The sequence below is a fragment of the Octopus sinensis genome, linkage group LG26, assembly GCF_006345805.1.
Source record: "Octopus sinensis linkage group LG26, ASM634580v1, whole genome shotgun sequence".
Taxonomy (NCBI): domain Eukaryota; kingdom Metazoa; phylum Mollusca; class Cephalopoda; order Octopoda; family Octopodidae; genus Octopus; species Octopus sinensis.
Genome location: NC_043022.1, coordinates 23708169 through 23724034, shown reverse-complemented (window position 1 = coordinate 23724034; position 15866 = coordinate 23708169). Strand labels below are relative to the sequence as shown.

Here is a 15866-nt window from a genome sequence, read left to right as displayed (position 1 = left end):
GGGGGTCCACACAAGATTTTGTTGCTAAAATTTATGTGCAATAAATTAGTTGTACTGTTACAAATTATTTTATCAGTTTTTTTATACAATTCTTGATAATATTTAATTATAAAAATATAATAGGATTTTTAAAAACATTGAATGGCTATTGGGGTCCATTTAAGTAAAATGGGAATTAGAAGGAGTCCATGTGTAAAAAATCCTTGAGAACTTTGATCTGGTTGATATAGTGAGATAAATAAATAGCTAGATAGATAGATAGATAAGTAGATAGATAGATAGATAAATAGATAGATAAAATATGTGTGTATTTGTATGTGTATACATACATATATGTATGTATATATATATATATATATATATATATATATATATATATATATATATATATATATACACACACTCACACACATACATACATGTGTACATATGTAAGTATGTATGCATATATGTTTCAGGAGCCCACATACTGTCAGTGACGGTCAACTGTTGGCTGGAGTGCTGAAGAATTTTCTCTCACTCTCAATGCTGATGTATACTGTCCAAAGCAAACAGTCAAAAATTCTTCCTATCTCACAACAAAAGTAGTTTAACAACAACAACAAGTCTCCCCCAACACTACCACACAACCCAACCTAACACTCTACCAACCAACCAAACAACCAACCCACCCACGGCCAGCCTAAAATATTTATCTGAAGAATTCTCTTCAGCAGAATCCTTCACCTAAATTCCTTACACATCCTATTTCTGTCTCAGCCATTCCAGGAGAAAATGCTTCCTGACTTTGCTGTGCATTGCCGTGTATCTGCCGTGTGTCTGCTATGTGAAGGCCGTGTATCTGTTACCGATGGCTTGTTGCCCTGCATATCGCTTTGTGTTGCTGTGTGTGTGTCTGCTGCTCTTACACATCTTTAATTGTCACTTGATGCTGGAACTAGGATATAGTTTAACACAAATTACCAGGTGGTGATGGTGGTGGTGGTGAGAGCAGTGGAGACAGGGGTGTTTATGGTGGTGGTGGTGGTGGTGGTGGTGATAATAGTGGTGAAGATAGCGGTATTGGTAGTGGTGGTGATAGGAGTGGGGATAGTGGTGTCTAGGGTGGTGGTGATAATAGTGGTAAAGATAATGGTGACAGGAGTAGAGATAGTGATGGAGATAGTGGTGATGATTATTGTAGTAGTGTTGGTGGTTGTAGTGGTGGGAGTAATAGTGGTGTTGATGGTGGCCAGTGAGGTGGTGGTAATGACAAAGCTAGTGGTGATGGTAATGGAACAATTCATAGTCTTGGTGGTGGTAATAATAATGTTAGTGCTGTTATGGTAGTGGTGGTGTTGATAATAATGCTGGTGGCTGGAGTAGTGCATGTGTTGGTTGTAGCTGAGATAGTACATGTGGTAATGGTAGTGGTGATGTAGTTCGAAGTGGTAGTGATGGTAGCAGTTGCAGTGGCAATAGCTGAGGTACTATTGGTTGTGGTTGTGGTGGTAGTAGTGGTCAGCTGTAGAGATGTTTTGTGTAGGTGCTAATGATAGCAATGATGGGGCCTGTGACAGTGTTAAAGATAGTCAAGAGGGTGGTGGTGGCAATGCTTGTGATTGGGTTTTAGATGTCACAGTGTTGGTACTGTGGTGGCGCATGGCTTAGTGGCTAGAGTGCTGGACTCATGATTGTAAGATTGTGGTTTCAGTTCCTGAACCAGGCTATGCATTGTGTTCTTGAGCAAAACACTTCATTTCACATTGCTTTCATCCACTCAGCTGGCAAAAATGAGTAATCCTGCAATCGACCTGTGTCCTGTCCAAAGAGGAATAAATACATTTGGGAAACTAGCCCGATGCTCCTTATAGAGCAATGTAATCTAACCAATGTTGGTGTTAATACAGGTAGAAGTGGTGGCAACTGTAGTGGTAGAAGTGATGCTTGTGGTGGTAGTGAGAGCCATACTGGAGAGTTGTAGAAGTTTCACTGTTTACTGTTGTTGTTTAGCCCCAGTTCATTGTAGGTGTTATGTCATCATCATCATCATCATCATCGTTTAACGTCCGCTTTTCATGCTAGCATGGGTTGTATATATATTTGTATGTATATATATATGTATGTATATATATTTATATATGCATTTGTGTGTGTGTATACACACACAACAAGCTTCTTTCAGTTTCTGCTTCCTAAATCCACTCACAAGGCTTTGGAGAATTCAAGTAGCCTGGGATTATAGTAGAAGTCACTTGTCCAAGGTGCCTCACTGTGAAACTGAACTCAGAACATGAGGCTGGGAGGCAAACTTCTTAACCACACACCCATACCTGTCCCAGTAGACATTATATTTAGTTTATTTTTTATAGTAAAAATTATACATAATAAATTGTGTATATAGACTATATAGTGTATCTAGTGTACATCACATATTTAATACCTTTCCTGTCTTGCAAGTTGCTTTGTGGCCCCACTAGTGCCAGTGATATTAAAAAAGCACCCAGTGCACACTGTAAAATGGTTGGTGTTAGGAAGAGCATCCAGCCATAGAAACCATGCCATAGCCAACATGTATCAAGATGCAGCCCTCCGATTCACCAGATCCCTTCAAACTGTCCAGCCGATGCCAGCATGAAAAGCAGATGCTAAATGAAGATGATGACTGTGTATATAGTTGCTGTTTAGTCCCTGGCCAGCCCTGATGCAGCAAACCTACGATCAAAGATGTTCTCATCATGGCCATGCTATCATATGGTATTTTTGGTTAAAGATATTGAGTATCTAGGATTACATTATCCAATGCAACAGTAGTAGTCTATGATCTAAGAGTGAATATTGCTGATATTTCTGGCAGCTTGACGACCACATCAAGGCAACATGTCTCTGGATGGCTCAACTTTCATTCCCATTCCATCTTCAGGTGAGGTACAGTGGAACTGAACAGCTGATAGACAAGCAGAGAGAGAGGGAAAGAGGAGGGAGAGAGAGAAAGAAATGCAGATATAAACAGAGCAATAGAGACAGACAGATGTAAATAGGAAGAGAAAAATAGAGAGAGAGATAGAATTCTAGATGTCAATGAATTCAGCAGCTGTTTGTTCCCTAAACTGTATAACTGACACTGATGCCTTATATAACCCCACCCACCTCATACATGTTCACCCATCCACCCCTCAAATATATTCCACCACCACCACCACCATCAACTACGATGACAACCCACCAGAGGGTGTGTACCTTAGGCTTTTGTATTACTTCTTACCATCTCGAGAAACAAACACATTTTTTTCCCAAGTTTTTATTTTTTTAATTTTTTACACATACTGACTGTGGGCGATGGACATATTATGGGCAGTAGTGAAACAGCAGTGTTATGACTATCAAGCTCGCAGAATCGTTAGCATGCTGGATGAAACACTTAGTGGTAGTTTGGCTGAGGTCAACTTTGCCTTTCATCTTTTCGGAGTTGATAAAATAAGTACCAGTTGAACACTGAGGTCGATGTAATTGAGTTACCCACCTCCTCCGAAATTGCTGGCTTTGTGCCAAAATTTGAAATCATTATTATTATTATTATTATTATTATTATTATTATTATTATCATCATTATTATTATTATTATTATTATTATTATTGTTGAGTGAGAGAGCAGTTCATGCCATCAAAGTGACACTGGGGTAAAATATACGAAGCCCAATATACCCATCATGACTACCCGTCTGATAAAGGTACACCAGGCACATGCATCACAACCATATGTGCGCGACATGGTGATCTCATATCAAGATAAACAGCACATGACCTTGCAGGTGGGGCCCAGTTAGAATTTTCTTCAGGTTGAGTAGCCCATCCCGCTCAAACGGTCCCTGAATAAGGGTTGTTTAAGGATGTTGAAAGAACCACCCATGTTTCCAGAGGTGAACTATTCAAACCCCAAAAGAATCCCTCTCAACACACGGCTATGATGCTCCCCCACTACTTCTGCCAGTGATCAGAGATGCACATATCGTCAGCCACTAAGGGACATGCTCAACTGGTTAAGGTCAAACAACTGACAAGCAAATCTGTGGTATTGAGCAGAATATTTGCTGTAGCCCATCTTTTATACCAAGACAAAACAATGTACATGATAACACTTCCAATCAGTTAAGATCAGAAGCCATGAGAGCCACTGCCTGGTACTGCATCAGGGCATTATTATTATTATTATTATTATTATTATTATTATTATTATCATCATTATTATTATTATTATTATTATTATTATTATTATTATTATTATTATTATTATTATTATTAATAATAATAATAATAATAATAATAATAATAATAATAATAATAATAATAATGGTAATAACATTCATAACTCACTTCTGTTTCTCTACTGCCCATCTTTATGAGGAGACATGTTTGAAACATATACAGATTATAATTACATATGCTGTATCATATGTTTAAGGAAGTGTACATATTACATTTGTTCTTACTGTAAAGAGAAATAGAGAAATATGGAGGTGTTTGTAAGATATATATGTGTGTGTTTAACTATTTGTCAGCATACTTTGAATACCCTTGTAGATTATATACTTACATATACATATATGTACAAATGTATGAACATATGTGAATACTTGTATGTAGTTAAGAAGTTTGCTTCCCAACCACATAGTTTCAGATTCAGTCTCACTGCACAGCACCTTGGGCAAGTGTATTCTATTGTAGTTTTGGGTCAACCAAAGTCTTGTGAGTGGATTGGTAGATGGAAACTGAATGAAACCTATTGTATATATCATTATCATTTATCATGTTTTCCATACTGGCTTGGGTTGGATGGTTTGACAGGAGCTGACAAGCCTGAGGACAGAGCCAAGTTCTATCATCTGCTTTGGCATGGGTTTTACAGCTGAATGCTCTTCCCAATACCAACCACTTTACAGAGGGTGCTTGATGCTTTTTACATATATGTTTGTGTGTGTGGGTGTGTTGGTGCATCCTTGTCTTGTCATCATGTGATAGTTGTAAAATGATTGTCGCTACAAGCAGTGTCATCCCTTCACAATTAAATCATTTATGGAGATCAAGAGTGAGATTAAAAAGAAAAAAAAAAGGGAAAATGTCAAGTATCACAACTGAAAAGTTATCAAATCTCTAAATATGGAAATTGTCATGAAGAGAAATTAGAATCGGTCTAAGGATCACTTTGAATAGGGATCAATATATGTAAATGAGAAAGGATTGAATGTTACTAATGAATAAATAATAAGTAAATAATATGAAGACTTCAAAGATAAGAAAACAGATGTAGATGTTTTTAAAAAAAATCAGAAGTCAAACATCAAAATTAAAGATATTAATTAAAATCAAATGATGAATCTTGCATAAATGATAATCAGAATGGTCAATAGATTAAAATTAAAGCAGGAAAATTACATCAAGATTAATAGTAGTCAAAGACCTAAATCTAAAGGTATCATTAAAATCAAGGATCAAAAGACGAAATAAAAAATTTAAAAAAATATTAAGGATCAAAACAATCAGGTATCAAAATTGAAAGGTATAATCACAGATCAAAATCAAGAGGATGGATTGAAAACAAAAAGAAGATATACTATAAGGTAGGTAAAAAAAAAAAGAGAAAAATTAGGTTTGAAAAATAAAGGTCAAAGTTCAAAACAGGTTTGGAGCTAAAAGTCTAAGAAATATAGGTCAAAGTTCAAATATGGTTCTCAGATTAAACTAAAAAATCAAAGATCAAAATGAGATGTCAATATTAGAACATGTCAAAAATCAAAAAAGGAAGATTGAGATTAAAACGGAAGACTGGGATTAAAAAGGAAGACCGAGGATCAGGTTTTGACAATACTGAGAAGGAGATTAGATTTGCTAGTAGATGGTCAGTTGGTCATGTGCCTACCTGCAGCAGTTTGTACTTCAGTTGTTGTGGTTTGTGATCCAGCACCACCAGCAATTATTGTGGAACTCATTGAGGGATTGCCTGAAACATAATTTTGCAATGAAGATAAAAAAAATGTGAAAGAAAAAAAAAACAATCTGAAGTTTTATAGCAGTTTTTAATCAAACAGACTGCTTTAAATATTTGTCATGAAGCTGAGAAGGTAGAAAGAAAATGATTAAATGGGAGGACAAAGAACTAAAACACAATTGGGGTTATTAATAGTAGGAAGTGGGGCTATTCTTTGCTGGGTTAAAAAAAGATTTAAAAGGGGACCAAATCAGCTTAGACCAAGCCTGGTTCTATGAAACAAACTTCTTATTTTAAAGTGATCTAAACTAAAATCGTCCATCAAAATTTCATGCTAATTTATGTTCAAACACCAACTTAATATAGTAAGTTTATTTTACTAAATTCTTCATTATCTTAAAGATTTATTGGAACCAAGGCTGTGTATTTCAGATCAGATGTTGATAAATAAAAGGGTTAATAAATGACAAAGATATTTTACAAAACCCTTTTGATATCAAACTGCACCTGGATACTTGATATAGACTTCCTGCTTTAAAGCAATCTAAATTAAAAGCTTCCCTCAAAATTTTATGTTAATTTGTTTCAAACACCAACTTAATATGGCAAAATTATTTTACTTTATTCTTCATTATTTTAAAAATTAATTGAAAGGCTGTATACTTCAACAAAAATATTGGTAACAAAATTTTATGTTTATTTATATTCCCAAATAGAAGTGAAATAAAGACAAAATTATTTTACTAAATTCATCATTGTTTTCAAAATTACTTGAAACAAAGAAATATGGTAACAAAAAATTAAATTCTACACTGGTCATGAAAGGGCCCATTTCTTATGGAAATGCTCATGGGGGTTTTGGTTAAAAAGGGCTTCATAAGCCACTTTGATTCAGCAGTTGGAGTAAAATATGAAGTGGAATCTTATTATCGTTGGTACTTTTGTGTCATTGAAAACTGAGTTTTTGATTCACTTGAGGCACATTCCTGGCAATAATAATATATTTGCTATCTTTAGGGTAGTAGAATCATTAGATCCTTGAACAAAATGATTTGCAGTATTTAGTTTATGAAAGTTTCCGTTGTTCAAATCCAGCTGGGGTTGACATCACATTTTATCCCTCCCTTGATTCAATTAATCCCCCACCACCATCACCACTTTATAAATCTGTAGGCCTTCATTAAACTGTTTGTAAACATATTTCTGTTGAAATACACAGGTTTGATTTCAATTAATTTTTAGTATACTAAAAGTGAAGTTTTTAAAATTTAGATCCCTTTAGACACCAGATTTGGCCTCTTTGAACAAAACCAGAATATTTGGGCTGGACATGGTCAGTTTAAATGCTAAAGTTTTAAAGGAAACTTCTTAAAAGAATCTTCTCAGTTAAGGGAGGGTTAATCGATATTTCTAACACATTGGGTAATTGCGTGAATTTCATAAGGAAAGAAAAAAAGAGGAGTGGATAAAATGCAAAAAAAAAAAGTCTAACAGCTTAAAAAGTCATTTCTATGTGTTTTTTAATAGCTTAGTCAAAGGAAAATAGTTAGTGCTTGTGATTCCTTTTGGAGAGGCCTTCAAGGTTGGTGGAAGGAAGAAAAGTAGTTACCCTTAGATCAGAGTTCCAGCTCAAATGCTAAGAACAGAGTGGACTGTGCTACAGAATAAGTTTGCCATCAGAGAACAGGAATGGCATTCAGTGACAGATTTCCATATTGTTTCTTTCAACCAAATATCTCTCGCATGACTTTGGTTGACCCAAATCTATGGAAGAAGACACTTGCTCAAAGGTTCCACGCAGTGCTATGGGATTGAACCTGCAAACCATATGGTTAACCACCGAGCTACATTTGCGTAATGGCTAAGGAGCAGTATTAGGTTAGGTAGGAATAAAAATAGTGTTGTGCAAGAGACAGGGTACATCAGAGTGATACCTGAAACAATTTTGGTCATTTTGGTCACTGTAGTTGTAGTTCCATCAGCTGATACAGTTTTGGTTTCAGTACATTCTGCAAACAGATTTCACAAAAGATTATCAGAGAATGTAAGAAAATAGAAATGGACAAGAAAAAAATTGATTTCTAAAACACACACACACACACACATATATATTTACACACACACACACGCACACACACACACACACACACACATATATATATATATTTACACACACACACACATGATTTACATTTCAGAAGTTTTGGGTTTTTTTAAAGAGAGGCAGTTATAACTGTTGTAGATTACTGTAATTTTAGTATAGCTTTACTATACATCTAATAAGCTGACCTACAAACATTTTATTCCAGATTGAAGGAGATGGCTGTAACAGCACTTTGGACACACCCTACTAAACACTGCTTGTCATAGCTGACTAGTTTGCAGAATACAATCAGGATGTGAAGACAATTTGGAAACTTGCTATGCAATAAGGTTTTGTGTTAAATTAGGAGAAAATGCCACAGAAACATATGAAATGCTCCAGAGTATGAGTGTTTGGGTATCAATCTGAGGACATGTACCGAAAGTGATAAAAATCAATCCAGTCAACATCATGGTGTTTTGAGTGATCACTAGTGATGGCGACGTTATGCCTCCATTCATCTTCCCACACAGCCTCACACTCAACACAAATGCCTACATCAAGCACCTGGAGGAGGTAGTGCTGCCCTGAGTCAAGAGGGTGGCTGCTGGAAAACCCTATGTCTGGCAACAGGACTCTGCACCATGTCACACAAGCAGGAGAACTCAGTCATGGCTGTCAGACAATTTCTGCGACCACATCACCCCTAACATCTGGCCACCTAACTCTCCAGACTGCAACCCCCTTGATTATTATGTGTGGAGCGCAGTTGAGTGAGAGACCAACAAAACACCTTGTAACACCAAAGATGAAGTGAAGGCAAGGATTATGGCAGCATTCACCAACTTAAACAAGGAGAGCATCCAGAAAAGTTATAGGAGATTCCAAAGTCATCTGGAGGGCATAGTTGAAGCCAATGGCGATTTTATTGAATAAATTTACTCTTTAGTATTTCAAGATATTTTTATGTAATTTTGGTAAATTTGTCTGTTAAAATGAGATGTCTTTGTTATTTTCAGTTTTGCATAATTTAGATGACAGTTTATTCACCGCACTCTTTACATATGTATGTATGTATGTATGCATGCATGCATACATACATGCATACGTACATACATACATACATACATACATACACACATACATACATACAGAGTACAGAGTGCGGTGAATAAACTGTCATCTAAATTAAAATTACATAAAAATATCTTGAAATACTAAAGAGTAAATTATGTATGCATGTATGCATGCATGCATGCATGTATCCAAAAGTTCCCAGAATAATTCTGTAGCATGCTAACAGATGGCAGCACATGGTTGCGTGCACAGCGAGAGCTAGAAGTGACTTTCCTGAGGCAGTGTGTTGAGTGAAATTGCTGTGTTTACTTCACAAGTTGTGAAATTTGTTTTTGTGATTACATGTATGCTGTAGTCTGTGATTTTGTCATGGACAGGAACAAAGAACCAGCATGAGATTTTGTGTTAAACTTAGGAAGTCTACTACAGAGACATTGAGCATGCTTTGGAGGGCTGACAGCAATGAGGTAACGGGTCGTATACAATGTTTTGAGTGGTATGGGCACTTCAAAAGAAGAAGAACATCCCTGGAAGACCTTCCACAAGCATCACCCCCAGAAATGTGGTACTGTACATTGAGAATTCATCCTCCAGGGCCAGACCATCAATTGAGGGTTCTACTGTGACGTTCTGAAGCATTTGAGGGAAGAGGTTGAGTGAAAGAAACCAGATCTGCAGTGTGCAAAGAATTGGATTCTTCATGTCACTGAGCTCCCTTCACTCATAAGTTTGTCACCAAAAGTAACATGGTGTCACTTCCACACCCACCCTATTCACCAGATTTAGCACCTACAGACTTTCATCTCTTCCACAAGATGAAAATGCAGCTTAAAGGTCACCATTTTAACACTGTTATCAAGGTCCAGAATAAATCACAGAAGGTCCTTGACTCGCTTATGGAAAACGACTTCCAGGGTGGATTCCAAAAGTGGCAGGAATGCTGTGACTGGTGTATTGCTGCACAAGGTGACTATTTTTGGAGAGGATGTTAAACTTTGGTAAAAAAAAGTTATTTTTCAAAAAACATAACTAGTCTGAGAATGTTTTAATACCATCTCGTATATGTACATAAATGTGTGTGTGTGTGTGTGTGTGTGTGTGTGTGTGTATCATCATTATCATCATTTAACGTCCATCTTCCATGCATGCATGTATATATATATATATACATGCATACAGGTAGCGGGGCTTCGAAAGGGGTCTCAGGGAGTAGTGTCCATACATTCCTGAGCTAGTTTTCCGCCACATTTCTTAAAAATCATGGTAAAGATCCAGCTACCCCCATTAATGGGGACAAAACCCAGATTTAAAACACTGGATGATATATGAAGAGAGAGGATGCATACCTTTCATACCACCACTACCATCTTTGGTGACCACAGTCTGTGTATCTGCAATCATACAACAGAAATCATGAAAATTAATACATTTAACATATTACTATAGACACATCATCAGAGACCAGTGTGCTGCAGCTCAGCAGATTTGAACAAGGTGGGTGATTCTGCTAGTGACTTACATTGACTGAAAGCAGGTTGAAGATACTCTGAAAAATTGATATGAAATTAGTGATATTCTGTCAATATATGAATTAAAATAAAAAAATAGCTTTAACTTAGGTGCAAGCATGACTGTGTGGTAAGAAGTGTACTTCTCAACTATATACCACTCCATGGCAGCTTTGGAAAGTGTTTTCTACTATAGCCTCGGGCCAACCAAAGCCTTTGCAAATAGATTTGGCAGACAGAAACTGAATGAAGCCCATCATATATGTAATTATTTTTTAAACCTGTTACTTACTCTATCAGTCTTTGTTGCTGAACTTCTAAGTTACAGGGGATGAACACAAACACGAAAACACACACACACATACATATCACAGGCTTTTATCAGTTTTTGTTAACCAAATCCACATGAAAGGCGTTGATCAGCCCAAAGTGCTACATAACAGAACTGGAACCATGTGGTTGAAAAGCAAACTTCTGACCATACCACCACACCTGCACCTAAAAAGTGGGAAATGGTTACAGCACCTAGGTTTCCCAAGTGGTCACCTGTCTAAGTACTAACAAGTCATGACACTGCTTAACTTAGGTGATCAAATGAGAACTGGTGCTTTCAACATGATATACCAAAAAATATATTTGTTTATTTTTTGTGTGATGTTATTTTTAATTTTAATTCATTAAACTGACCATAGTTTCAGTAATTACAATTTTGAAACTGAAATGAAACAAAACAAAAAAAAATTGGTTAAAATAATGACAACAAAAAGCTAATATAAAAAAAAGTACCAATCAAATGTTGTTAATTGAGACAGTTATTGTTTTCTCTCTACCTTGTAGTGTTTGCCTGGAATAAAGTCAGCTGTGGTCTTTACTAAACCATGCATATATTCAGATGTTGGAGATTACTGATTATGAAGATTAGCGGGCAATATCATGTCTAAAGGGAGTTTTTGTTATCTTATTGCAGGGCTAATCTCAGTTCATCAAAATGATTTAACTCACCATATTACATATGTGAAACCCTACCATAAAGAAAGCTCAAACTAGTTCCATTCAAAAAGCTTGGCTCAATTCAAGTATATAGTAGAAAGTGCTTGCCCAAGATATCATGCAGAGGATTTGAAACTGTGATTTTGTAATTCTGAAGAGGTCTTTATAACCTATCAACGTGCCTGTACCCAAACCTATCACCACTTTTTTCTGTAAAACATTCAGATGTCAAGTTAAATAAAGTCCTATTCACACAAACACATACACAGAGAGTGATAAAGAAAGAGATCATCACCCCAGACTCAGTAACATTTTAACCAGGCTCTTGTGACATTTTAAAATTCTAGCACACTAATGTATACACCTACACATACAAACGCACGCACACGCCCACACATATATACATACATGAATACATGCACTTGCATATATATTATATATATGCATCCACATATAAACACACACACACACACACACACATATATATATATATATATATACACATACACACACACACACACACACACACACACACAAGTATACATCAATTTAAATCATTTCAAGTTATGTATTTTCAACTTTATATCTTTTCTTTTAAGAAATTTTCAAAAAGTCTAAACTTCAGTCAATTTATCCAACTTCATGTTGGTCTCAGCGAAGATATTTAAAAGCAGACAAACTAGAAAAAACACCTAAAATCTAATACTGAATGGAAAATCAAATAAAATATATGTGAAAATATGTACAAACCATTTATTAAAACATATACAAGCTAATAAAGTTTTTTAAAGATTTATTTTCATGCTACATTGTTGTAAGTTGAGGTACATCTGTAAATACACGCACACACACACACACATATATTATATGTATATAGGTGTGGTGCTGCAAACAGGCAAAAATAGTACTTAAAACATGAGTGTGTGTATGTGTATATACTGTATAGACACACACATCACACTGATCGTGTGTGCGTTTATTTCCAGAATGACTTTTTGGTATGGTAAACAAGACTCTTTCAAAACACCAACAATAAGATGACACCTAGTAACAATAACCCTGTTTGTCAGTGACCTTTTAAAGATCACAACCCATTACTTACTTACTAACCACTACTACCACTGCTACTACTACTTGCAACCTCTGTTTATTTATGCAGTAGGTGTGGCAGAAATAGTATCGTGCCATGCCATGGAAGAATGGAGGGGTGAACTAAATTGCTTAGCAATATTTTAATTACATTTCTTTGCAGTTCAAATCTCACTCAAATCAACCTTGCCCTTTTATCCTTCAGTGGGGTCAATTAGGTGCAGGCGTGGCTATGTGGAAAAGTTTCTTGTTTCTCAACGACATGGCCCTAGGTTTAGTCTTACTGTGTGTCACCTAGGGCAAGTATCTCCCACTGTTGTCTTAGCCAAAGAAAGCCGGGTGAGTGGACTTGGTAGAAGGAAACTGAAAGAAGCCTGCCATATGTATGTGTGTGTGTGTGTCTGTATTTTTCCATGCACCCACCTGCACTGCTTGACAACCAGTGTTGGTTTGTTTATGTCCCTATAGCTTAGTGGTTCAGCAACAGAGACTGGAAGAACAAGTACCAGGCTTTAAAAAAATAAGTACTTAGTTTGATACAGGTGACTAAGAAATTCTTCAAAACTGTGCCCCAGCATGTCTGCAGTCTAATGACTGAAACAAGTAAAAAATAAAGGATAAAGATAAGTGCAGATATAGCTGTGTGGGTAAGAAGCTTATTTCCCAGCCACATGGTCCTGAGTTCAATCCCACAGTGTGGAACCTTGGGCATGTGTCTTCTATTACAGCCTTGGTTTGACCAAAGCCTTGTGAGTGAATTTAGTAAACAGAAACTAAAAGATGTGTGTGTGTATGTCTTTGTGTTTGTTCCCCACCACTTCTTGACAACCATTGTTGATTTGTTTATGTCCTCATTAGTTAGCAGTTCTGCAAAAGAGACCAATAGAATAAATACCAGACTTAAAAATAAGCACTGGAGTTGATTCATTTGACTAAACCCTTCTAAGTGGTGCCTCAGCATTTATGTACAACAATCTTTGTAATGACATACCAATATCTACCATCTCCACAATTTTACTTGGATGCATTAATTTCATAACACCTATGTCTGATGGAGAAAGTTCATAGCGCCTGTATTAGATGGAGAAAACAACAACCTGGTTTTAGTCAAAGATACTATTGACTATAATTTCCATATGAATTCTTTGTACACTATAATTTGAAATCAGTCTACATTTAGTCATATCATTGGGGCTAATGAAAAAAAAAGACATGCAATGCAAAGTAAAAATAATGAAATATCAAAATGAACTAAAAAGAAAATCCATACTAAAGTACTAAAAATGAAGAAACAACTAAAAATAGGAAAAACAAAATAAGATCTTTCTAGAAGGATCTCTCAAACATTACTACTAAGGAAAGAATAATTTTTTTTAAAGATATATGAAATGGCACCACTAAACAAAAAATTAAATTTTAAAAATATTAAAAAATATGTGGGAGGAGTGATAATATGCTTAATGCAACAAGACACAAAAGTTTTTACTTAATTAAAAAAAAAAATAGTAGTGAGGAAAAATAAATTAAATTGTTAGCTTTAATGATTAATCCTTGCCAAGGGAGGTAACTTCAAAATTTAAATTGATTAAAATTTTTCATGTAGACATAAAGTGAAGGGAGTGAGTCAGATCTTTGGTAAGTTGTATAACTCTGAATATGTTCTGATCTCTTTAGACTTCTTCAGCAACAAATAGTCTCACCACTATTTGCCAGATTCTGGATCAATGACAATTATCCACAAGTGTAATCTTAATAAACCAAGCATTTTATGGCTCACTGCATTAAGTATATTAGCCTTCTACTTAACGATGTTTTTCAAGCATAATGTTGCCTAGGTAATTCGCTACCTATCCCCACCCCCAATACCACCATCCATTCCTATAAAACAAAAAAGTAGTTTTCTAAAATTATCTACCAAACTTGATATCACAGCATCCAACTGAAAGTATTACCTGTCTTCTCTTCTTGATTCTGTTTTGAATCTGTCTTAGACTCATTGCATTCATCTGGAATTATTGTAACACCAAATATCAAAATGAGATAAGTGGTGGAATTTTGGTAAAGAGCATCTGAGAACATATCATTTGCCATAATGAAATTCTTGCTCCCCCACCCACCAATTTTCCACCACAAAATCATCAAAAACCAAATATTCTTTCACAGAACATTGCAAATATTTTTCTCTGTGAATCAAAGAATTTTCTGCTCAATCATAGAATTAATTAAAAAAAAAACACAGACTTTTTAGGAACTGATGTCATAATTTAGCTTTTAAATATTTAATGAATGAAGGATAGATCTACCTTTGGACAAGGTGTCAATCTGTCTCAGAAAGTATTCACTGAAGAATTTGTTTCTCTTTACACACTGATATATAAAGTGAAGAATCTAGAATTATGGAGTTTGCTCAAAATACAAGGAACTATGTTGCAGTGAACTTGACCTCAAAAGTTGAGTGTATCCACCTTGACATTTTTGCATCTACTTAAAAGCAAGTACAAGGTGTAATGAAAATACTACAATTAATGAGGTGAATGTGAAAAATCTAAGCACATATAGAGATTCTAGCATATAATAGTAAAGTGGAATAAAGGAGGAATATATATAGAGAAAAATATGATGAAGATATCACTGAAAAGACACTAGAGGATAATAAATATAGTGATTAGTTAAAATATTGATATTAATGAGTGGTAAGGGGATGTTATGGTAAGTATTATTGTGTTATATTTTGAGCTACTCAACAGGTAAACTTGAATCTATCAACCTACTGTAGCAGTGTTAAGTTTACTTATTGCTGCATATGTGTGTGCACGCATATCAGTTTATATGGATCATATAGATTGTGTCAATACTCACACGTGTATATATATATGTGTGTGTGTGTAGATTTCATCATCATTTAACATCTGCTTTCCATGTTGGCATGGGTTGGATGGTTTGACAAGAGCTGGCTAGGCAGAAGACTGCACCAGGTTTCAGTGTCTGTTTTAGCATGGGTTTTATGCCCTTCCTAATACCAACCACCACCCCATAGAGTGGACTGAGTGCTTTTTACATGGCACCAGCATTGGCAGGGTCACCAGGTAACTTGCAAGACAAAGATCCTTTCAGAGGGGAGGAGGAATTGGAGAAGGTGACCAGGTGATGAAAA

General features: G+C 35.7%; 1 protein-coding gene across 34 annotated transcripts in view; it reads right to left on the bottom strand.

The window, feature by feature from the left end:
* Positions 1-15866, bottom strand: part of LOC115224761 (serine-rich adhesin for platelets) — a 284926-nt gene that overhangs the window by 99137 nt on the left and 169923 nt on the right. For 19 of the 34 annotated variants that reach the window (XM_036513719.1, XM_036513717.1, XM_036513722.1 and 16 more), the window contains 4 exons: positions 14665-14718; positions 10472-10516; positions 7900-7974; positions 5897-5977 (listed from right to left, as the gene is read on the bottom strand). The exons of 1 other annotated variant lie outside the window; for it this stretch is intronic. In XM_036513719.1, the coding sequence (XP_036369612.1) occupies positions 5897-5977; positions 7900-7974; positions 10472-10516; positions 14665-14718 (255 nt within the window). The remainder of the gene's footprint in view (positions 1-5896; positions 5978-7899; positions 7975-10471; positions 10517-14664; positions 14719-15866) is intronic. 14 more of the 34 variants (XM_036513718.1, XM_036513723.1, XM_036513737.1 and 11 more) reach the window with 1 other exon arrangement.